The sequence below is a fragment of the Carassius gibelio genome, chromosome A19, assembly GCF_023724105.1.
Source record: "Carassius gibelio isolate Cgi1373 ecotype wild population from Czech Republic chromosome A19, carGib1.2-hapl.c, whole genome shotgun sequence".
Classification (NCBI taxonomy): domain Eukaryota; kingdom Metazoa; phylum Chordata; class Actinopteri; order Cypriniformes; family Cyprinidae; genus Carassius; species Carassius gibelio.
Window position 1 is genome coordinate 4,225,130 of NC_068389.1, and position 24,797 is coordinate 4,249,926.

Below are 24,797 nucleotides of genomic sequence, written 5' to 3' on the forward strand. Positions count from 1 at the left end.
GACTCTGCTCAGGCCTTCAGTAAGAAGAAAACGGATGACAGGAAAGAGTGGCTGACTAATTTCATGGAGGACAGACGGCAGAGGAGGATGCATGGGCTGCCTGAGGTACAGCTCTTAATTACACACTGACAAATTAAGGACAAATGTTTATAAATGTTTAGCTCCAGTACACTATAAACACACACATGCACTATTTAAGAGCATGACAATACACAAGGCAAATCTTTTAGCAATGTTGACAGGTAAGCAATGTTGACCCAGTTTAGACAAAGGGCCCACAATCGATCTAAAGTGTCCAGATAGACAGCCAGTTAAAATGGCTCAAAAAGTTGCCAGTGTATCATCAGCCTAAGGGCCGTTGTTAGGCATGATCCAGAGCATTTTGGAGCTTATTGCCTTAGAAGTTCATCCTTTGTGCAGTCTATTGTGTCCTGATGGACACTACATCTACCTGCACTTTACTGTTCAATCCTTAATGAATTCAAAAGACATTATATTTTGAATGTTTTTGAGATTTTCAGTTGCCTTTAGCTTGCACACTAGGTTCTAGGGGACTAATTATGCACTATGCATTATGTCATGATAAATAAGTAATAAAGTTACTAGTTTGCAAGTATCCATACTTTGTTTTAATCACTGAAACAAGCACGTTACTGACAGGATCAAAAACAAGGCATACATGCTAACGTCCTACATGTCAGTTTCGCATATTGCACACATTATTTGCTAGCTGGTGAGCAGCTCACAGAGAGAGTGATCATATGCTGTAATGTGGGGACAAGACATTAGCATAAGTTATTTCAGAAAAAAAAATGGATGTTGCATTTATTGCATTCATTCTTTTTAATGTGTAAAATAGCAAATGTTAATCCTAGAAATAAACTTAAACTTCTACCCTATTTCAACGATCTAAACGCAAAGAGTAAAGCGCAGGGCGCAGGTGCACCCAGGGCGTGTCCAAATCCACTTTTGCTATTTTAATAACGGAAAAAAACGTTGGTGTTGGTGGAAAAGCTGAACGCTTCTCAAGTGAAGAAACCGATCTGCTCGTGCGCAAAGTTAAAGCACGCAAGCAGATCATCTACGGGACAAGCATGCATCAATCAAAGCTCCACGCGATGTGTCAGTTAATATATATGTGTGTGTGTATTGGCACGATTGTTCATTTAATTAATTAAATAATCATGATAAGTAGTAATAGGCTGAATTTCAAATAGGTAGCCTAATTCTAATACATGCAATGACTATCCATCATTTCATTTTTATATTAATATAGCCTACATGATAATATTCTTTTACACTGTGATCCTTTTGTTTTTAATATTTGGCATGTTTGTGTGATGCATCCCTGTGTGTAATAAGCAAAGTCAACGCGCACTGTGGACCCGCCCAGTGGAAGAGCGCCGGAATGAAACTAGCAAATACACGTCACGTTGCGCCGGGTGTATGATAAGGGCCCCTAATGTCAGTGTTTTAAGCTCTTTTAAACTTGGCAAGACTATGTCAAGCCAACAGTCACAGTTATTTTTAACCGATTTCATTTAAACTAAACTTTAATATCTTGTTTGTTTTTCTTCTTACTGTCAAGTAAGAGTGATTACTTTTAGGAAATTAATAGTTTTATGATCAGTCATTGTGCATGTCCTTGTTGTCTCATCACAGCAATTCCTCTATGGCACATCAACACGACACCTGTCCTACAATGACTTCATCAATAAAGAACTCATCCTCTTCTCCAATTCTGACAATGAGCGGTCGATTCCATCGCTTGTTGATGGTGTGTATACTCAGTTACGTTCTTACACGTTAAACCCTGGGTTTCTCTTCTTACTTTGAGATTTTTTTATTTTTTTGCTGTCCTGATTATGTTTGCTTCTGGGCTTCTGAACTTGATGTCTACTTTCATCTGCTGCATGCAGGTATGAAGCCGGGCCAGAGGAAGGTGTTGTTCACCTGTATGAAGAGGAATGATAAAAGGGAAGTCAAGGTGGCCCAGCTGGCCGGGTCTGTGGCTGAGATGTCTGCATATCATCATGGCGAAGTTTGTAGCAAACCTGCTTCTTTTATTTATTCTTGTTCCTCACTGTTGTAGTGATTTACAGTGGTTTTCTTAATGCATCGATTAACAAGACATCAATAAATCATGTGCAACAGTCTTGAAAGAAAACTATAAAATGTTAACTGTACACTTATTTATTGAAAAAGTTATGAAAAAGAATAGAATGAATGATTTATGACAAGAATTTTTATCTTTTCTGCAGCAAGCCTTGATGATGACTATCGTGAATTTGGCCCAGAACTTTGTGGGCAGCAACAATATCAACATCCTTCAGCCTCTCGGTCAGTTTGGTACCCGTATCAATGGCGGTAAAGATGCTGCCAGCCCTCGTTATATCTTCACTATGCTTAGGTAAGATTTTATTTGTTTTGACATATACTGGTGCATACATCCAAACAATGTTCAATTTGAAATAAAAAATGGTAAACCAAAACATAATATGTGATGTGACGTGGCCAAGTATGGCAATCCATACTCAGAATTAGTGCATTTATCCCATTCGAAGCGCACACACACAGCCGGAAACGTGGGCAGTAAATTTTTTGCTACTTTTGTATGTATGGGGTTCAATATAAGCACATAAACATAACTCACCAATGAAAAAGGTCCTAGGCCTGGTCGTCTCTCGTCTTTCTTTTCTCCCTTTGGAGCTCCTCCGTGGCACTCTAGACCAGTGTCTGTCGAAGGTGTCGCTCATTAACATTCGTTCTGCTCCTACAGCTCTCAGCCGGCCCTGCTCATAACATTATATTACATGTCTAACAAAATGTGTTATAGCAATTTGTGTGTTTTAGTCATAGTTATTGTGCTCCTTTTCTGTTGTGCTTAAAGGAGTCTTGCTTCTTGACAGGACGAGACTTTATGGAAATAGTCACGTGACATTCTGGCATGTACAGATAAGGATATAGCTGTTAAGTGATATGCACCTTTTCATAGCCTTCAGTTGACACATTTGTTATAAGGTCATTGGGCAGAATGTGGAATGGTGTGTTTGTCAGTAAAATGAAAGAAAATCATTTTTTTTTTTTTTTATCTGATTAATCATAAAAATAATCAGTAAATTAATCAGTCATCAAAATAATCATTAGTTGCATCCCTTGACTTTTACATGAACGTGAGAGTGACTCCTGGATATTAGTATACCGTATTTTCCGGACTATAAGTCACACTTTTTTTCATAGTTTGGTTGGTCCTGCGACTTATAGTCAGGTGTGAATTATTTGTCCAAATTAATTTGACATGAACCAAGAGAAATCAACTAACAGAAAACATTACCGTCTATAGCCGCGAGGGGGCGCTGTAGTCTACCCCTAATAAATATAGAGCGCCCTCTCGCTGCTGTAGACGGTAATGTTTTCTCTTGGTTCTTGGTTCTAAATAAATGCGACTTATAGTCCGAAACATACGGTAATCAAAATTGATTTCTGTTTGTTTTATGTATGACAACATAAAAAAATGTGAACGGCTTATTTGGGCAGTTGTATAGAGTAAGTGAAAGTTTAGAGAGTAGAACAGATCCGAGGTGATGAACGTAAACCCGACGTCACGAATATGCAAATTAATGTGACGTCATCTGCCACCACAAGTCAAAATCCTTTTGGAAACACTGAAGCCCCTGGATCTATGGTGTGTGTTCACTGTGTGTTCACTTCTCACTGCTGTGTGTGTGCAGTGGGATGGGTTAAATGCAGAGCACCAATTCTGATTATGGGTTACAATACTTGGCAAATGTCACAACATTCACTTTCAATTTCAAGAATCAGCTAAAAACACATCTCTTCCATCTTCGTTTGACTTTCTAACTCTAGCACACTCTGTTCTATTCTTACTTCTTACGCCTTCTTTTAAAAAAGAGAGAGCCTCTGACAGACCATCTTCTTGTTTTCTTTTTATTTATTATAAAAATGACCCTCTAAAGCTAGCATTCTCTATTCTTTTCCCATTTATTTGACGTGTTTTATTTTTATAAAAAAAATCACCCTCTTCTACTTGTTTCTGTCTACCTGACCCTATCTGATGGTTATTCTTTTTGATTAAAAAAATAACACTTACGTATAATTGCTCTTTTATCATTCGTTCGTTCGTTTATTTATTTATATAGCACCTTACAGGCTACACAGTAGTTAATTGCAAGCGAGCAACATGTTTATGACAAACCCCAACATAAAGAGCACTACAGTATCTATGATGTTCATTATTGATTATTATTATCAGTTTATTTAATTGATTAGTTGTGACTGCCCTAATGCTTTTATTGTCATTTCAACTAACTATATTTTGCTTTATGACTACATCTATGTCTAGCAATCAGTTTTCATCTTTTCTTGCAGTCCATTGGCCAAACTGCTGTTTCCTGCTGTGGACTCCAGCCTGCTGAAGTTCCTGTATGATGACAACCAGAAGGTGGAGCCAGAGTGGTACATACCCATAATTCCCATGGTACTGGTGAACGGAGCCGAGGGTATCGGGACTGGTTGGGCCTGCAAGATCCCCAACTATGACCCGCGAGAGATCGTCAATAACATTAACCGTATGCTCAACCACCAGGACCCTCTTCCCATGGTAAGACCTCTGCAGCTTTTTATTTTTTTTCTTGTTCAAAAACAGTATGTTATTCTTGTTAATATTGAAACTTTAGTTTTTAATATTTGTTATATTATTTTAATTTATTATCATAAAAAATTATAAATTATGATCATAATAAATTAAACAGTGCTACATATGTAAACCTATATGAACAAATTTGAAATATTGTTCCTTTGTATGTCTCCAGATATGGTGGAATTACAATAAAGCTTGCTTGACTTGAACATTCATAAACACACTGGTTTGTAGTGCAAATAGTTTTACCGTTTAATGCATTTTGTTATCCTTCTAGTTATTTACCTAATTGGAAATTCTACACATTCATGTTGCATAAATGCAGTGTTGTCAGTTTTAACCGGTTGATGGAAAATAAGTTAATTTGCCTTATAAAGATGTGTAGAATTAGTGTCAAGAATTATTCAGAGGAGGGGTGGGCGATGTACTGGTGACTCGATAACCCGGTATAGATTTTGAATGATAGTCTCAGAGTATAGATGTTACAGTTACACACGGGACATTCCAGTGCTGTTCTGCCATTTAAAGCAATCAAGTGATTTTATAAAGGACACACTTTAAGCACTCACTTTGTTTTATTATTTTTACTTCTGTTGTGCTATTGCTCATAAGTAGTTTCTTCTTTTTTAGTTTCTACAGTGATAAACAGCTGCAGCTAGTGCTAATGGAAACAGCACTACAACAGCAGATACCATATCTTTGGATAGAGGGGTCATCAAACTCAGGTTCAGCATAAGTTTAAATCACTCATTCTCTGCATCTCTTCATGTTTTTGTTAGCTACCCAGATACAAGAATTTCAAAGGTGCCATTCATGAGCTGGGACAGAACCAGTATTTGGTCAGCGGAGAAGTTTCTGTCCTGGACAAAAATACTATTGAGATTACTGAACTTCCTGTTCGCACATGGACTCAGGTGAGCTCACCTGTCTTTTTTGATTTTATAAAGCTGTATCTCTTCACTGGGGTACAGATGTACTGATGATGCCTGAAATGCCATCTTTTTCTTTCTCTCAGGCATACAAGGAGTCAGTTCTGGAGCCCATGCTCCAGGGAACAGATAAAACTCCTCCTCTGATCAATGACTATAAGGAGTACCACACTGACACCACAGTGAAGTTTGTGGTGCGTATGACAGAGGAGAAGCTTGCACAGGCCGAGGCTGCCGGTCTCCACAAGGTCTTCAAACTGCAGTCGTCCCTCACCTGCAACTCAATGGTACGGACCTCCCCTCCTGAGGCTCCCGAATCAAACTGGCATGATTTCACATCTTGATATATAATTAGGCAAGAAACATAAACCGCTGCAGAGTAGTGTGACCCGTCATATATATAAACATTAGCTCCAGTTACAGTGTTCTTCCTCAAGATGCATGCAGCTTTGTTTATTAACTGTTAGAGTGCCAAAGGTGTACCTTTAAAGATGAATCCATGTGGCCATGAGTGGTAAAAGTTTTCCTAGTGCAAGTTTTAATTGACACAAACATAAGTAAGGAAATCAAATTTTCATATACGTTTTGTGATTCCAGACATATCTCCGTGTTTTCAAAGCCCTGATGAGAATTTTTTTTAAAAACATACTGTACCCAAAAAAATCAAGGAAAAACACTGAAGGTTATTAATAATGTCACCAATGTATCGCCAATTTCATTGTGTCTTTTGTTGAAACTGTTAATGTGATTTTTATTTGCTAATGATCTTTCTTCTCTGCTCTGTAGGTGCTGTTTGATCACATGGGGTGTCTGAAGCGCTATGAGTCTGTGCAGGATATCTTGAAGGAGTTCTTCGAGCTGCGACTGCACTATTATAAACTGAGGAAGGACTGGCTGGTGGGTAGTCTGGGAGCTGAGGCAGCCAAACTCTCCAACCAGGCACGATTTGTGCTGGAGAAGATTGAAGGAAAAATATCAATCGGTGAGATGTTCATCCACACATCTGTCTGAAATATCTATTTATTTTTCTTGTCTTTTTGTTTGGTAAATCTGAATCTCTGCTTCAGTGTAACTGGTAATAACAGCCTTACTGCAGAGGACAAACGAAGAACGGGCCATTAGACTTCGGTTTTAAACTTTAAAAGAGCCATGTTTTAATGGTTTGTATTATTTTACCAGAGAACAAGTCAAAAAGAGACTTGATCCGAATGCTGGTGCAAAAAGGATACGAATCCGACCCGGTTGCAGCCTGGAACAAAGCCCAGGAGAAGGTATGTGAGGAAACATCGGTGACAGATACAGCCATGTGTATTTATGCATCTGTTAAAGGTCACCCCGTGTATTAAGATAAATAAACTCCATGCATTACGACCAAACACAGAATTGTAGACTTGTGTAATATGAGTTCATTTAAATTTCTAACATTCGAACATTCAAAGTAATTGGAATTCAACGCAAACATTTTAATCTGCTGCATCCACAAATTCATAAAAAATTACATCATTGCAGAGTTTTCTGAGATGCGCATTAGGGCTGGGTGAAATGATTTCTCAATGTTAATCCAATCTGATTTTTATGAAACGATATAAGATTGATAAATCTTAAGAATCGATTAGTCTCGCGTGTCAGATAATGTCTCAGATTTCAATTTCAGAAATCCGTATCCTGTCAATAAGCCAATAGCTTATAAAACAATGTGTCATGTAACGTCACATTTACCACAGAAAAACATATTTGGTGAGAAAAAATTCACTCTAGAGAGGAGCATTCTGCTAGATATTCACTGTCCTGTACCTGGTGTTTATCCAAATTAATCAATATTGAATTGAATCAAATCGAAATCTGAATTTTCCCAAAAATATTTAATTACGTTCATCAATAAATGCCTCTAAATTGTGCACACAATCAGCAGACAGTCACAGTGCAGTGCTAGTTGAAAGTATAAACAAGGCTTTAGATATGAACTTTGAACAATACTGAGCCCCTCCCCATTAGTATACAGTATTTTACTTTAATGGCTGTTATAAAGTTGGATTTTTTATTTTCATTTGTAATTTTACAATATTATAATAACTTGCATTTTCTAGTTTCTAGTGTCTTTATTTCTTGAACCTTTTACTCACTGTTTCTCTCTGTTTGGTCGGACGCTGATGATGTTAGTCTTTGGAGGAAGAGGATGAGGATGGCGATGGTAATGACAGTGATAGCTCAGTGGACTCTGGTTCTTCCTCTGGGCCGAATTTTAACTACATTCTGAACATGCCTCTGTGGTGTCTGACCAAGGAGAAGGTCCAGGAGCTCCTCAAGCAGAGAGATCTGAAGGTACTATTATCTTTTACTATTATATTACACTATTATCACTCTTACAGCCAAGTGTTACATTCAGTGGTTCATATCAGGTTTATATTGTAAGGGATAATCCACGGCTAGCTGTGCATTAAACCAGTTTAATGCAAGATGCCGAGGCAACAAACCACCTGATGCAAAGCATTAGCCTCAGCTGAATGCATTTATAGTGTCTCTGTCTGTCGAGTCTACTGGGATAATGCCCACCCTTATTCCATCTATTCTTCTGAAGTTATATAATAGCTTTGTGTGAGGAAAAGTCAAAATGTTAAGTTGTTTTTCACTAAAAATCACATGGTGGAGTGTTCACTTGAACAACAGGAGGTAGAAACCTTCAGTCTTAACTGTGAGTGTTGCTCTTCAATATTTTATACAGAGAGCAGAGCTGAATGAACTTCAGAGGAAGAATTCAGACGATCTGTGGAGGGAAGATCTGGCCGTCTTCATTGAGGAGCTGGATGTGAGTCTCTTTTTTTAGACATTAGCTTTAGGAATGGGTGATGAAGTGTGTGAGTGTTTTCTCTCCGTCTTTCTTCCAGCGTGTAGAGGAGCTGGAGAAGGAGAGTGTGAACTCTGGGAAGGCTGTGAAGTTTGTGAAAGGGAAGGTGGGCAAACCTAAAGTGAAGAAGATGCATCTGGAGGAAACTCTGCCCTCTCCCTTTGGCCGCAGGATAGAGCCACAGGTCACACTCGCTATGAAAGCTGACGCCTCCAAGAAACTCACCAAAAAGAAGAAGGTATGTGTGTGTGAAGTGAAATGTCATGAAAACAAGTCATGACTTTACACTTCAAATCTACCTCATGTAGCTCAACACCTAGTTGGTGCAACAGGTATTAATTCAATGCAGGACTTAAGGGGCATCTTACATCCAGCTTAGTCTAACAACCTGATATATTTCCAGCTGATATTAAACTCTTTCAAAACTTTCACATTGCTGTTGTTAATATGTTATGTCTGCATCACAACTCACACTTTACTGTCAGATAAACTTCACTGATACAAATAATGTAATATTAATAATAACTGCACTTACTTATGACGGACATCAGTAATAGTGATTATTATTCGTTTATGTAATAGTCTGGAGTCCTATATCAAGTATACCTGAATAAGCTGAAGCCCAGATAATAAATGTCAAGCATGTCTAATGATGTGTGTTCATGTCAGGTTGAGTTAGACGCAGCCATGAAGCTGGAGTTTGAGGAGGACAGTGCGCTGGGCTCCAATGAAGGAGAGAACTCCCTCATTTCTCCTTCTGGCCTTCCCAATCCAGGAGCCAAACCCAAAGCCCCCCGGGTGAAGAGAGAGAAGAAGGAACCTGGTAACAATAAATACTGGCACTCTGTTTAACTCCAGCTTATTTTCAAAACAGGTTTTGATTATTTTTTATGTAATATTTTCAGGTGCTCCGAGACAAAGAAAGCCAACAGGCCCTAAAGGTCCGGGTAAGAAAGTGAAGAAGAGGAATCCATGGTCAGATGATGATGAAGTTAATGATGATCGGTCCGACAGTGAGCTGGATGAAAACGAACCTGTTATTCCCAGAGACACCACGTCCAGGAGAGCCTCAGGTGCGCGTGCTTCTGTTAATACTCACGTACTCTTATTGTTTTTATCATCAGGCCTGGCCAATACGACGGTACACGTCGTGTAACCTGTATAGAGTTGGTTGTACTTTTTATTTCACCTTATATATTTACAAGGCTTCAGTGGGCTGGACTGCTGTATGTTATTTAAACATGAGAGTAGAGAAAAAACATTTAATATCTATGGAAGAAGTAATTGACCAGCATCTGTAAAATTATATTGAATTTTTGAAAAGGTGCAGAAGTGGTAGTGTGAACATTTGAATTTACAACAGAAGTCACTTATTCATATTGTGTCAGAATGACTCAAATGTTTTGTGTTGTGTTTCACAGCTGTGAAGGCCAAGTACACGTTTGACTTCTCTGAAGAGGAGGAAGAGGAGGATGGTGATGAAGAACAGGAGAATGATGCTTCAGCTTCACCAGTTCACAGCTATAAAGATACAGAGCAACACAATGACGATAAAGATGATGATGATGATGACGACGGCATTTTCCCTCCAAAAACAACAGTTACTAATTTGTATGTTCTCTCATTATATTCAGTTTTAGGTGAATCTCTCAAAGCCCTTCACAAGCATTTTAGGTTCATATTTCAGAAATTGTATTTTTTTGTATAAATGTTGCTGTTCTATCATTTACATTTTTGCATTCTGACATTATTTTCATGACAATTAAACATTTCTCTTTACTGCGATGCAAAAAATGACTTAAAATGAAATAAAAATTCAACTCATAAGAATATAGATTGTTTACTTTTACTGTTGAACTTTTAAAGAATATACAGAGCAATATTTATACATGCATTTATGTATTTGTTGTAATACCTTTATGCTGATAAATACAAATATTATTGTATTAATATTAGTAATAATTTTAATATAATTTGAGGAGCAAATGTTGTTTTACAAAAATGCTAACCTAACAGTAATCTGAGAATAACAATAATATGTTTTTGATAGGTTTTGGGAGATCCACCCATTTAGGAAAAGAATACTACAATCAAATATGAATGCAGCTCAATTCAGGTTTAACTCATTCATTTTCAGGTCCACTTCACCAGCGAAGAAAAAGGATCCAAAGACGGTGTTGTCATCTAAAGCTGTCTATGACAAGAGCAGCGATGACGGTATGTGTCCCGTGGAGGTTTATCATGTCTCTACCATCAAGGAACTAAACTTAGCTAAGCTAGTGGATGTGTAATGATGTGTATTTGTTCATCAGATGTGAAGTCAGACAGCGATGATGACAGGGGTCCAGTCTTCTCATCATATTCCAGCAGTTCTGCTTTTGACAAACCTCCAGCTAAAAAAGGTACCTGAGCGCCAACGAGTAATGAAGCTTTTTTCCTCCTTTATGTGTGTTCTTCATGTTATTGTGAACAATGAATTTAGGACAAAAAGTTTGTCCTAGCAGTATTTCATCACAATGTAATATTTTATTGAATGATTGCATTTTCTGAAATTAAATCATGTCCTCTGAAATAATTTCACAATTCACAAAACCACTTTCATGTTACTCCAGCTAAGAAACCTGCAGACACAGCACCAAAACAGAGGAAAGCCCCAGTAAAAGCCAAGAAGTCTGAAACAGCTCTCTGGGACTCGGACACAGAAACAGGCACTAAAAAAGCACCAGCAGGAACGAAAGGGGGCGGGAAAGGCCGAGGCAAGAAGAGGAAGCAGTCAAGCTCAGAGGAGGATGACTACAGCCCTGTGAAGAAGACTGGAAAGACTGCCACCAGCAGGGTGGGGAATTCATCTTCCTTGTAATAACTGTAATAAAACAATAGGTGGATTATGTCCTGCAGAGGGCGCCAGCGGTCAGTCGATTGTTAAACTGTACAGCACAACATTAACTGAATCCAGGCTTGTGCTCAAAACAGCACCAGATAATGCTCAAAATAACAGCGGTAGTGCAATATTCTCTGAACTGTAGGTCTGTGATGCACATTGGTTAATGTGTTTGCACACTGTTTTTTTATTTGTGGAGCTTGTAGATAACAATGGGGAGAAGTGCAGTGTCTTACAATGTTGTGTGTGTTTGTTGACATGTAGAAACCAAAGAAAGCAGTGTCTGACGATGAAGATGATGACGATGGAGGCATGAACAGCTTCAGCCGTCTGGACTCAGGCAGAGATCGGGCCGGTCGAGCCAAGAAAGAAGTCAAATACTTTGCAGAATCTGATAATGCCGATGATATGTTTGACTAGAAAACACACACACACACTCAGTCCAGAAGAACGCTTGTTGAAGAACAGGTTCACTGTCCTCTGCCCAGCAGAATTTTGTACATTTTACCCTCCATTTTTATTTTCTCTTCAAATGTGATGTTTAATTCTTTCTACTGTGTAGCTGTTTTACTCTTTTCATTATTGCTATTGCTATTATTATTATAATTGGTATTGTTATGATACATTGACAATGTTGTTTTTTATTGAATTGTATTTGTCCTGAGCAGCTTTTAGAAATTTAGACTGCTGTGCTTTAGCACATTTTAATGGTCCAGCATTAGAGATGACTTACCTTTTTGAGACGACTTGAAAATAAACATGAAATGTAAATTATTTGTTGTTTGCCTGAACATTTTTCAGTGTTTCATTTCTATTGGGTTCAAGTTCAGCTCTATTTGACATGCCATTTATTCCCACACACACACACACACACACACACACATTGGCTCAATACATGTTAAGATGGTGAAGTAAGATCAAATCTGAATTGTGTAAAGTTTGTGAAGATCAACTCCGAGCAAGCCACAACTGATGCAAGGACACAAGAGGACAATTTACAAGGATAATATCAGCGTGACGCATTTAATAAATAGTTGATCTGCATAGGAATGTTCTGCAAGGACGCAAAAACAATGCTTAACACAAAAAAGCTTTTTTTTTTTGTTTTTTTTAGGGAAAAAATTAACAAAAACAACCTATACATTTCTACTGTATAAAATGTCTGAACCTTGAACATTTCTCTGAGAGTTGACTGCATCTTCAATCTCGCACTGGACTGTACATATACAGTGACCATCCAAATACCTCCCCCAAACATTTTAAAATAAATACATTTTTATTGTTTTGCCAGAAGGGTTCATGTAAAGGCATTGTCAAACATGAACAAAAGCATTACAGGACAGAAGCAAAACAGGAATTTTACAAATGGTTACAAACACTCACGGTTCTGAGAAAAATATTGTTGAATTGTCATTAGTCAAACTCCTCGGGTCTACAGGTTTTAAAAAACAAGCAGATAATTTCATGCTTTAAGATGATTTCAAGAGCTGCGACTTTTATTTCATTATTTATCCGTAATTGTTGAAGGATTGTTCCATCAGACGATAAATTAGGGCTGGCTTTGAGTTACACTAACTGGCCTTTTTGCAGATTGAACATTTCCCATCTGAAATGAGTGTAGTATATGTTTGTTTTAATCTTTCTGCTCTTTTACTGAGTTTAGACCTCGTGTAAGCTCATAAAGAGCTCTAAACTTAATCAGACTGGATGATAATTGACAACTATAATGCATCACTTGTTTCTCTACACAAAAGCCAGCAAAACAAATTCATTAAAAACTACAGTATGACAACAGCAAAACAATTTTTCCTATTATTAAAGGATAGAAAATAACACATAATCACACAGTTGCATCTCTGCCATGACACATGACAAGCTTAGAGCAAGATCACATTCAGCATAAAGCATTATTGAACAATCCAGATGAGATGACCGATCGTGATCTCTGCCATCGAGCCGGTCCATATGAGGTAATTTTAACAAAGATGTCAAGACACATTTGATAACCCTTGTTTCCGATTTTTAAAAACAAGATTTAAACTTGGATTCTCTCGTGACATAGTTATGCTTCAAATATTCTAACTCAATCAAACACAATGTCAGCTAGCTATAAAAAGTTTTTTTCTCTTTGTAACAAAGCATAAGGTTTACATAATTCAAAGGATACAGCTTCCATAGCTTACAGTTTAATGAGTGCTGATTGTAGACGTGTGAGGGAATTGTGGGTGGCGTGGGTTTTTATAAAGACATTCATGAGCTGTTTCATTTGTTAACTTCAAAGACACATGCTGCTCCAACAAAACAAAGCACTTTCCCTCCGATTTTTTAAGACAAAAGACGTAACACAACAGCATTCATGCTTTCTAATCTACAGTGATGAGGTACAAAAACAGAAAAAAAAGATAAATACTGCATATCATCTAGAATTTGTCATTCCGCATTCACATCCAGAGCAGTCTGTTCTCCCTTCTGATATGTTTTCAGAGCAGATGCGTTGAGAGACAGTACGAGGAGATGAATAAACGGTCAGTTCACTCACAAATTAAAATTCTGTCATCATTTACCTTTTTGAGACCTAAGTGATGAATCTCATGTCATGCCAAAACCTTACGACATATTTTTCTCTGTGGAACACAAACTATTTAGCAGAATACAGTTGATTCTGAAAATGGTCTTGGAATTACATGAGGACGAGGAAATAATAGCAGATTTTCATTTTTTGGTGAACTATCCCTTTAAGTTAAACCGTAAACAAAGGCCAACAGTGACCCTATCTGACCCTCCGGGTGTAAATTATTAGATACATGTTTACATTTTAGTTACAGGTAAGAATTTACAAAATTACACATAATTATCCACACATACAAGGGACATAAATGTAAAATGACAGCAATTCATGAAAAATAATATGACAGTCACATCTGTCTCCTGTACAGTTTTTAAGTGCAATGAGAGTTTAAAAACTAAAACGTCTTTATGCAGACAAACTGCTTTACAAGCAGACAAACAGCCGGCACCTGAAGCCTTTACATTTCACTTTCTAAGAAACATATCACTGAATTTGATCATTAATCAGCCAAAGACGGTGTCCCGTTGTAAAAACGGTAATCCAGCGACACTTGTGTTTCAGTAAGAGGTATTTTACAAACTCAGGATCAGTTTAAACGAAGCTCTTCAGAGAACAGAGCTACAGCTTACTGATCAGAGCTGAAGGCCATCAGATCACCCTGTCTGTGAAAAATTACATATATATATATAAATATATGTACAAGGTTCCCTAATGAGTGCACACAGAGATGATTGTACAATGTGCTCACTGCAGCACAACTGCCTTGTAAGTCGCATTGTAAAGAATTGCAATGTCCCATTGATTTACTGCAAAAAAGACACTTATGCAAAGGAGTTTGATCCAGGGCCAGAATCATCAATGTGCGTTTGCATGAACCAGTTGATCTCAAAACACACTCACATATCAGCATATGATATGACTATTAATTTCACAGTTTTACTGCATAAAACAGTTCAAATCAAAGGTTTGTTGTTTTTACTCTTCCTCATGTCATTTAAACCTGTATGACTTTCTTTATGTCCTTATGGAGATTTGAAGAAAGTTCTTGTTGCTCTCTTCCATGCAGTGAACAGGGACTGAGGCTGTAAAACACCACCATAAATGTAGCACAGAAGTAAGTCCATATGACCTGTGTGCTATTTTCCAAGACTTCTGATGGACTATGATAGCTTTGTGATAGAAACTGACTCAAAAGAGAGTGCTGCAGGGATGACGTCATTTTGTAAACAAGTAAGCATGACCAATTGAGCATTTCCCTGACTCAAAAACCAATAGGATTTTTTACGCTGGCATCTTTTGGATAATTGCAAATAAATAAAAAAAGCTCTGTGACAAAACAAAAAGTTGATTCATGATTGGTATTCATGCTTAATATTTTATCAAAATAATTTTCACAAAAGAATTCTGAAGAATCAAGCTGTCAACTGAGCTTGATGTGATGTTTGTTTGTGATGTTAGTCCCACTAACCACTTGTTAGCAACTGCCTTTTTAAGACATGCATAAGCCGACAAAAAACACAGGAGAGCTATTACTGATATATTTCATGCTGTGTAATAAAATGTGAAAAAATCTTGATTTTAACCCCTAAAAAAAAAAACTGAGTTTAGGATCACGAAGCAAGAAGTGCTCAAAATGGAACTAATAAAAATGCTAACTGTTTAAATTTTTTTCTGTAGCACTCAGTTGACATAAAACCCTTGCTATGCTGGTGTCTGTTCCTAACACAATGCTACTGTATAATGTCCAAAGACATGGAATATAGTGCATTAGTTTATTGGACTGCTTACTGATGCTACAATACTTTAATAGTGTTTATATGTATGCTCAGCTGCCAAACTTGATTTGGAGCTTGACAACTAAAGCATACAGGTTTAGAGCAACATGAGGGTGTTGACAGAGAGCGGTTAAAGTCAATTACTAAAAATGTCTTCCATATGAAGGCCTGAAATCATGATTACTGATAGAGTGCACTATTAGTGTGTATATGAGTTCACCAGAACCCTATGACACACAAGTGCACGTAGAGATAGATACAAATAAATAAAAAGAAAATCAGATATGAGGCAGCTTTAAATATACAAACCCATGTAAAATATTACAGTTCCTTACCGTCTATATGCAAAAACATTCTATATAAGTGTATTTTAAAGGACTTCAGCTTTTAAGTGAGCATGTTAGACTGTAAAAAGCACCAACAAATGCATCACAGAAACATACAATGATATGTACAATGAATGCATCAGGCCGAATGAGTGTGAAAATCAATTAATAAAAAGCAATAGCTTTTCATGCACATGAAGAATCCATACAGGAGACCTGAGGAGCTTCTCATCTGTCACAGGTGGGCGTCTGATTCAGGCTATGTGTGATTCAGTCCTATGATACTGTAGGACTTGATTCTTCCAAGATGTTTTTATTATACACCAGCCGTAATCTGTTCTTAAAGCAGGAAACGGGCGGAAATCACCCAGAAATCAAAACACTGGAGAGATAGGCCTCCAGTCTAGCAGTAATGTCCAAAGCAATGTCTCACAGTCTGAGGTTTCATGTTCTAGGGCTCCTCGCTGGAGGAAGTGGCCTCATCCCTGGGCTCCGGGGAGGGGGCCGAGGGTTTGGGCTCCGTGGAGCTGCTGCTGTTTTTGCCCGATCCGCTCCGCTCTGAGGAGCTCTGTCCGTCCTGACCCTCCGAGTTCTCCAGCATCTCCTTGATGAGGGGAGGCATTGATCCAGGGATCTCCATCTTCAGAGAGATCACTCGCTCTGCACCTGCAGGAAACAGTCGATGTAAGCTCCATCTATTTTGCTTAGGCATCTCTTGTACCTCTTTTTTAAAAATTTTAATATCATTCTCTATCATGCATTTACGTTTACGTGCACTTTGTGTTGAAGCCTGTTTTGCAGTGATATTTTAATACTGGTTAAAAAAATTATAGCAAGTAGAAGTCAAACGAGGCTGTCTCATTTGAGAAAAAAAAACATTACATTCCAAAGCAAGAAAGAAATGACAATAAGTAATAAGAAAGGAGCTTTGGAAGAAATAATGATTAATTTTATAAAGGCTACTATTCTGAAGATAATTATCCTCAATGACTCTGGAGGGCGCAGATTTGAAATGAAACAGCTTCTCAAAGTCTTTATCATTAATTAATTAATTATGTTTACTTATATTGGCCCCGATTAATAATAATTAGAATTATAAAATAATGATAATATAACTGTCACTGAAAAAAACAACAAAGTTTTTTAGTACAAAGAAAAAACTGTATATTTTGGATGTAACATGGTTAGCACAAAATAGATTGGAAATATAACTGCTACTTGCTACTTTTTATTATTAAAAATATTACCCATTATAATTGTAATTATTATATTGTTGCAAGGCACTCCAAAGCATATATGTAAATGAATTACAAACTAACTGTGAAAGGATTGAAAATATATAGTGCTTTAGGGTTAGAAACAACTACATACAAGACCACACATTTAGGACTGGGAGTCCAAGATTAAGAATTAGACATTTACCTCAGTTTTAATCAGCCATGTACTATATTTTATAAAACGCATCGAGGGATGCTGTTTCATAATGACTATGCTAGTTATGGTACTTTGAAAGTTCAGCATCACTGGAAATCCTGAAGTTTCTCTAGTACGCCCCAGTGTTCATGCTGACCTTTAGCACTGATGCTGCGCAGGTCTGTGATCTTCATGAGGGTCTTGGGGAACATGTGTGGTTTGCTGGGTCTGCGCTTTCGCACGTAGATTTTCAGAGCCTCTAGCAGGGGTTCCTGGAGTTGGTCTACTTTTGAAGGCTCTTCCAAATCCTGTCGATCTAGAGAGACAGCCAGAGACGCAGCATATGATCAGAGACATTATAAATTAATAAGATTTCACAAACATGCCATCCCTCAGAGTGCTGTTGAACAGAATATGAACCCTGTAAATGTGCCGTGCTTAATGATGAAGTAGCTCCCACGACCACCGAAGTCACTGGATGCGTTCACATTCTGCACTAGTTCTAGTTTTTGAAATAGTATGCAGTATGTAAAATATTCAATATCGGTATTTCTCCATGCATTTTGCAAACCAAGTAGTAGGTTATCTGGGCTTTCCAAACTACAATTACATTAGAAGTTAAAACTAAAATGTGTCCATGAACAATGCAGCAATAAACAAACAAATAAATATTATATATATATATACAGTATATATATATATATATATATATATATATATATATATATATATATATATATATATATATATATATATATATATATATATATAAAAAGGTTCTGTAAATGTCACTTGTGTTTTTCACTCACACTAGCTGACAGATGTTTGTAGTAGTGCAGGGGTGTCTAAACCTGGCCCTGGAGGGCCACAGTCTTGCAAATTGTAGCTCCAACTTGCCTCAAAACAACTGCCTGGATGATTCTAGTGCAGGCATACTAAGTAAGTCCTTGCTTATTGGGTTGTGCTGTGTTTAAATGAGGTTGAAACCAATTTCTACAGGACAGTGGCCCTCCAGGAGCAGGATTGGACACCCCTGTACTAGTGCTTCTAATGCAGGGCTTAGCAACCTATGTTAGTACTGTGTACTAACAGTTTTACACAAAACCAAGCCTTGCTTCCATTGTGAATCACATAAATTAAAGGGTTGGTTCACCCAAAAATCTAAATTATGTCATTAATGACTCACTCTCATGTCGTTCCAAACCAGTGAGACCTCTGTTTATCTTTTGGTATATTAAGATATTTTAGATTTAGTCCGAGAGCTTTCTGTCCCTCCATTGAAGCTGTGTGAACGGTCTACTGACCATGTCCAGAAAGGTAAGAAAAACATCAAAGTAGTCCATGTTTGGAACTGTTACAATCGGAACCCAGAGAAACACAGGAGACGAGAGATCCAAACACAGGTATTTAATGGGTAATCCAAATCAGAATCCACCAAGCAGGGGTCAAAACCATAAATCAATCCAAACAATAAACAAACAGGGAAGGAACAGGAACTGGAACAGGAAACTCGGAAGACGAGGAAACTGGGTGACGGAATGAAAGGACTCCAGAAGACAACAGAAAAAGAAAAGTTAAAGCTGCAGTAAGTAACTTTTGTAAATATATGTTTTTTTTTCATATTTGTTAAACCTGTCATTATGTCCTGACAGTAGAATATGAGACAGATAAACTGTGAAAAAAATCAAGGTCTTCTGGCTCCTCCCAGTGCTCCTATTGCCATTTGCAGTTACGAACCGCTCCCAGTAAGAAATCAACCAATCAGAGCTGCGGTCCGTAACTTTGTTTGTGCTCAAAATGTAGAAAAATGTATATAATAAGCAAGTACACCATGAATCCATTTTCCAAACCGTGTTTTTAGCTCGTCCTGAATCACTAGGGTGCACCTATGATAAGTGTTTATATTCTGACTATTTTAATTTGTTTCGGTGGCACTGCGGCGGGGTAACCCAGTACCTTTGTGATTCTTCATAGACATAAACAGAGAGAAGTAGTTCCGGCTACGATGTTCTTCCGCAAGACGCAAGCAGTTCTGTTTATTAACCGCTAGAGCATCAAAAGTTCCCTACCGCAGCTTTAATATAGGCAGGGTAATGACTATCAAGTGAAGACACCTGAGTGCAATTAACAGGAGTGCAATAACTGTGATGAAGGGACAAGGCTTTGTGGGAATAGTAGTACCTACGGTGAGGTGCCTATGAGAAAGTGAGACCACTAGTGGAGACTCAGGAAAACACAGACCAGACACAGCGACATTACCTCCTCCTCCACGGAGCAGCTACCAGATGCTCCACCTGAACACAAGAAGAGACCAAGGAACACAGAGACCAGGAGGGAGGTGGATCGGCGGAGGACCAGGGGGAGGGACAGAGGGCCAGGTAAAATGGGGAAACAGAGACAAGAAGTGCAAAAACAAGAACAAGGAGCCCAGGAGGGACGTGGACCAGGATGGAGGGCCAGGTCCATAGAGGGAAACAGAGAGAAGAAGAGCAAAAAACTAAAACAACAACAACAACAAAACACAAGTCCAGGAAGGAACATAACATTAAGTGGCCCAGGGACGAACCGACAGGGCAGGAATCCAGAGAGGAGCAAGGTGGAATTGGAGCCATGCGGATCAATGGATTAAGATCAATGGTGACTTGCATTTGTTCATGAAGATCAATGGTGACTTGCCTTTGCCCATGAAGATAGTCGGTGACTTGAACTTGCCCATGAAGAACACTGGTGACTGGACTTTGGCCATGAAGATCATTGGTGACTTGCCCTTGCCCATGCAGATCATTGGTGACTTGTGCAGAGGCGCTGGACCGGCAGCCATCTTGGGCAGTGGCGCTGGGCCGGCGGCCATCTTGGGCATTGGAGCTGGGCCGGCGGCCACCTTGTGATGTGGCTCTGGGCTGGCGGCCACCTTGTGCTGTGGCGCTGGGCTGGCGACCATACCATGCAGTGGTGCTGGGCTGGCGGTCCTCCTGTTTGTAGACCCCGGTCTAGAATGGGCCATCCCACCGGGAGAGACAAGTGTGGCTGGGGTATTCCACGGAGACCGATGTTGTAGGTAGAACACAAACTCCCAGAAATTAAAAGCGTCCAACTGATCTATTCATTTCTAGGAACCGGATCTTCCAGCCCGGTGATGAAAATGTCCTTTAGGGCCACATCATTATATCCCATACCATCCGCCAAGGTCCAGAACATTTGTGCCATAGCACCCGCCTCAATCCCCTCTTGGCGGAGGGTAATTAATCTTAACAATTTCGCCCTTCGCTCCACCATTCTGGCTGGGGAGCGGGAATGAAGTCCCACACCGCTGGATCTCGACATTGATGGAGTCCTTCTGTTACATTCGGAACCCAGAGAAACACAGGAGACGAGAGATCCAAACACAGGTATTAAATGGGTAATGCAAATCAGAATCCAACAAGCAGGGGTCAAAACCCTAAATCCATCCAAACAATAAACAAACAGGGAAGGAACAGGAACTGGAACAGGAAACTTGGAAGACGAGGAAACTCGGAAGGTGAGGAAACTGGGTGACGGAATGAAAGGACTCCATGAAGACAAACAGAAAAAGACCGGTTAATATACAGTAGGCAGGTTAATGACTATCAAGTGAAGACACCTGAGTGCAATTACTGTGACGAAGGGACAAGGCTTTGTGGGAATTGTAGTGCCTACGGTGAGGTGCCTATGGGGAAGTGAGACCACTAGTGGAGACTCAGGAAAACACAGACCAGACACAGCGACATTACCCCCTCCTCCACGGAGCAGCTACCAGATGCTCCACCTGAACACAAGAAGAGACCAAGGAACACAGAGACCAGGAGGGAGGTGGAGCATCGGAGGACCAGGGGGAGGGACGGAGGGCCAGGTAAAATGGGGAAACAGAGACAAGAAGTGCAAAAACAAAAACAAGGAGCCCAGGAGGGAGGTGGACCAGGATGGAGGGCCAGGTCCATAGAGGGAAACAGAGAAAAGAAGAGCAACAAACAAAAACAAAGCAACAACAAAACACAAGTCCAAGAAGGAACATAACATTAAGTGGCCCAGGGACTAACCGACAGGGCAGGAATCCAGAGAGGAGCAAGGTGGAATTGGAGCCATGCGGATCAATGGATTAAGATCAATGGTGACTTGCATTTGTTCATGAAGATCAATGGTGACTTGCCTTTGCCCATGAAGATAGTCGGTGACTTGAACTTGCCCATGAAGAACACTGGTGACTGGACTTTGGCCATGAAGATCATTGGTGACTTGCCCTTGCCCATGAAGATCATTGGTGACTTGTGCAGAGGTGCTGGACCGGCAGCCATCTTTGGCAGTGGCGCTGGGCCGGCGGCCATCTTGGGCATTGGAGCTGGGCCGGCGGCCACCTTGTGCTGTGGCGCTGGGCTGGCGGCCACCTTGTGCTGTGGCGCTGGGCTGGCGACCATACCATGCAGTGGTGCTGGGCTGGCGGTCCTCCTGTTTGTAGACCCCGGTCTAGAATGGGCCATCCCACCGGGAGAGACAAGTGTGGCTGGGGTATTCCACGGAGACCGATGTTGTAGGTAGAACACAAACTCCCAGAAATTAAAAGCGTCCAACTGATCTATTCATTTCTAGGAACCGGATCTTCCAGCCCGGTGATGAAAATGTCCTTTAGGGCCACATCATTATATCCCATACCATCCGCCAAGGTCCAGAACATTTGTGCCATAGCACCCGCCTCAATCCCCTCTTGGCGGAGGGTAATTAATCTTAAGAATTTCGCCCTTCGCTCCACCATTCTGGCTGGGGAATGGGAATGAAGTCCCACACCGCTGGATCTCGACATTGATGGAGTCCTTCTGTTACGTTCGGAACCCAGAGAAACACAGGAGACGAGAGATCCAAACACAGGTATTTAATGGGTAATGCAAATCAGAATCCAACAAGCAGGGGTCAAAACCCTGAATCCATCCAAACAATAAACAAACAGGGAAGGAACAGGAACTGGAACAGGAAACTCGGAAGACGAGGAAACTCGGAAGGTGAGGAAACTGGGTGACGGAATGAAAGGACTCCATGAAGACAAACAGAAAAAGACCAGTTAATATAGGCAGGTTAATGACTATCAAGTGAAGACACCTGAGTGCAATTACTGTGACGAAGGGACAAGGCTTTGTGGGAATTGTAGTGCCTACGGTGAGGTGCCTATGGGGAAGTGAGACCACTAGTGGAGACTAGTGAACGACATGAGGGTGAGTTATTAATGACATAAATTATATAAAAAAAAAGTAAGTAGCTCCTAACTTGCCAGTTTAGAAGAAACTTAAAAAAAAGGGTGTTAGTCCCAGGACTCCTAAACGTTTGCTCCAAGAGTATTTCACAAAGTGTTTTAGTGCTTAAACCAGCTCCTACATCTGTGAAAACTAATGGGCTTTTAAAAACACTCCTTAGTCACTAAGGAAATCACAAACAAGACCAAATCACAAACAATCCTAAAATAACTGTTGCCCACATTTTCTGCCTGGAGTGTAAACATTTTACAGTAATTCCTTAATCACATAATTTATGGCCTTTTTTTCATGAACAAGTTGGGCAAGAAGTAACAGTTGATCTTGTGTCCAGTTTGGTTTTCTTTTACATTTGCACAACTTCTTACTACCAGCCATTATTATTCTATTTTGTAAATTAAAGGCTGCTTATATGCAAATCTGCTTATTCTTTACGAGATTCAGACATGTAAGAGTCTAACAATTATGAACATTTTGTTTTAAACAATTTGATTTAAATGAATGATACTTAGCCTACATTTGTATTTTTAAATCTTTACTTCAATATGGCAAAATGAAACCTCCTTCTTCAATATTTCTATAAATTAAATCACTGACAGAGACTCATCCCCTATCAGCTGTGTCTCATTTGAAGTCTGCATCCTCTGGAGGTCACATTTTAAGGCTGTATATGTCATTGGGGAAGTCTCATTTAAGAAAAGTAACCATTAAATTGCAAAGTAAAAAATAAATTATAGTATTTTAAACCTCACAAGGAATAAAAGTCAATTATATTATGGTTACTTTTCTTAAACAAGATGTATGCAGCCTTCAAATGCGGCCTCCAGAGGACGCAGCCGCCGAAATGAGCCAGTGGCTGTGACTGTGTCTCTGTATAGTCAGTAAGCTTGTTGGTATCATCCACAGAAACAAGCTCAACCCCTTTCACATAGCTTATGATTTCTACCCATTCATTAGTACAAGTTGATCTCAGGAGCTTTGTGAAGATGTTTATTTCTAACCTAAGAACATTTACTGCTATTCAGGAGAACTCTTAGTAGTGAGACAAAATGTTTTGTGAATATAGCCCGTTATTCAATTATAAACCTGGAAACAAAACTTTAAGGACTTTGGAACAGTGGGAGCACAGTGATTGAGTGATTAAATTAAATTAAAAATGGCACATGACCACAAAATGTTGCCAACCCCTGTTCTAGAGTGTGTTCAGGTGCCGCCCACCTCCGGAGATGAGGCAGATGGCGGACAGCAGTCCTGTCTCCGTGTCGTCCATCTCGATGGGCAGGAGCTGGTTGGCGAAGGTGAACACCAGGTCTGTTAGCGGGCCGAAGCCAGCGTTGTGCATCTGTGTGCGGTTCAGCGTGAGACCATCAGAGAACGTCATTGTGTCCTGGTCAGGCGTGTAACGTGTGCAGATACGCAGTATCTAGAAAGTAAGCATCAAATAACTATAACAATGGACCAATGAATTAAGACTATTATAGATCAGCTTCACTTCTCTGTATGACATGCCTGCCAAATAATTTGGAGGAAACTGACCCAAGATGAGCATCAACTATCTGAGACCATCGGAGCTGAAAGTGTATGCACATGAGTATAACAAACAGAAATGTTTGTAATGAAAAGCAATGGTCGCTGGAAATAAAATTCACAAATGAGATCTCGGCAGGGCAAAATAGCCCAAAAATCGTCAAATTTTTAGGCTGAATGGTAATACACATCTCTGTATACAGTGGGCTTTAAATATTTAATTATATTTTCATAAGGCACACCACAGATAAATGACATTTTGGAGACCTTGCAGCAGCATAAAGTTCAACAAACTATTTGCAGTGCATTTTGAACTTTTTGATGCAACCTGTTTTTTTTTTTTTTTTCTGTATTTTATGCCAAATCTTGTGCTTCAAACAATATTCAAATGAAAAGCATTTGCATAGGAAAATAGCCAATGGTGGCTAATAGCCAATGGTATACTGCTTGCTTGTAGCATGGCATAAATGGAAATATTTCCCTTTTTTACATCCACTCACTGCAGAAATCTGGACCAAAAGAAAAAAAATAGTCAGATGAAAATTCTGATGCCATGCTTCAGACCTAAATTTATATCAAGAGGACTATTATATCTACAGTAAATATTACATCCA

The 24,797-nt window shown here is 39.3% G+C and overlaps 2 protein-coding genes across 3 annotated transcripts in view; one reads left to right on the forward strand and one right to left on the reverse strand.

Annotated features, from left to right (window-relative positions):
* top2b (DNA topoisomerase II beta) overlaps nt 1–12,089 on the forward strand; it is a 29,795-nt gene extending 17,706 nt beyond the window's left edge. For both annotated transcript variants that reach the window (XM_052533957.1, XM_052533958.1), the window contains exons 17-35: nt 13–105; nt 1,663–1,777; nt 1,920–2,041; nt 2,262–2,410; nt 4,390–4,621; nt 5,440–5,574; nt 5,676–5,876; nt 6,376–6,571; nt 6,769–6,860; nt 7,750–7,911; nt 8,312–8,395; nt 8,475–8,672; nt 9,104–9,257; nt 9,340–9,507; nt 9,856–10,045; nt 10,572–10,651; nt 10,747–10,836; nt 11,047–11,270; nt 11,580–12,089. In XM_052533957.1, coding sequence (XP_052389917.1) covers nt 13–105; nt 1,663–1,777; nt 1,920–2,041; nt 2,262–2,410; nt 4,390–4,621; nt 5,440–5,574; nt 5,676–5,876; nt 6,376–6,571; nt 6,769–6,860; nt 7,750–7,911; nt 8,312–8,395; nt 8,475–8,672; nt 9,104–9,257; nt 9,340–9,507; nt 9,856–10,045; nt 10,572–10,651; nt 10,747–10,836; nt 11,047–11,270; nt 11,580–11,735 — 2,841 coding nt within the window. In that variant the 3' untranslated portion in view covers nt 11,736–12,089. The remainder of the gene's footprint in view (nt 1–12; nt 106–1,662; nt 1,778–1,919; nt 2,042–2,261; nt 2,411–4,389; nt 4,622–5,439; nt 5,575–5,675; nt 5,877–6,375; nt 6,572–6,768; nt 6,861–7,749; nt 7,912–8,311; nt 8,396–8,474; nt 8,673–9,103; nt 9,258–9,339; nt 9,508–9,855; nt 10,046–10,571; nt 10,652–10,746; nt 10,837–11,046; nt 11,271–11,579) is intronic.
* Nucleotides 12,090–12,329: 240 nt separating this feature from the next.
* LOC127935801 (retinoic acid receptor beta) overlaps nt 12,330–24,797 on the reverse strand; it is a 95,135-nt gene continuing 82,667 nt past the window's right edge. The window contains exons 6-8 of the mRNA XM_052533983.1: nt 23,875–24,079; nt 17,556–17,714; nt 12,330–16,651 (exon numbers count right to left, since the gene is read on the reverse strand). Coding sequence (XP_052389943.1) covers nt 16,437–16,651; nt 17,556–17,714; nt 23,875–24,079 — 579 coding nt within the window. The 3' untranslated portion in view covers nt 12,330–16,436. The remainder of the gene's footprint in view (nt 16,652–17,555; nt 17,715–23,874; nt 24,080–24,797) is intronic.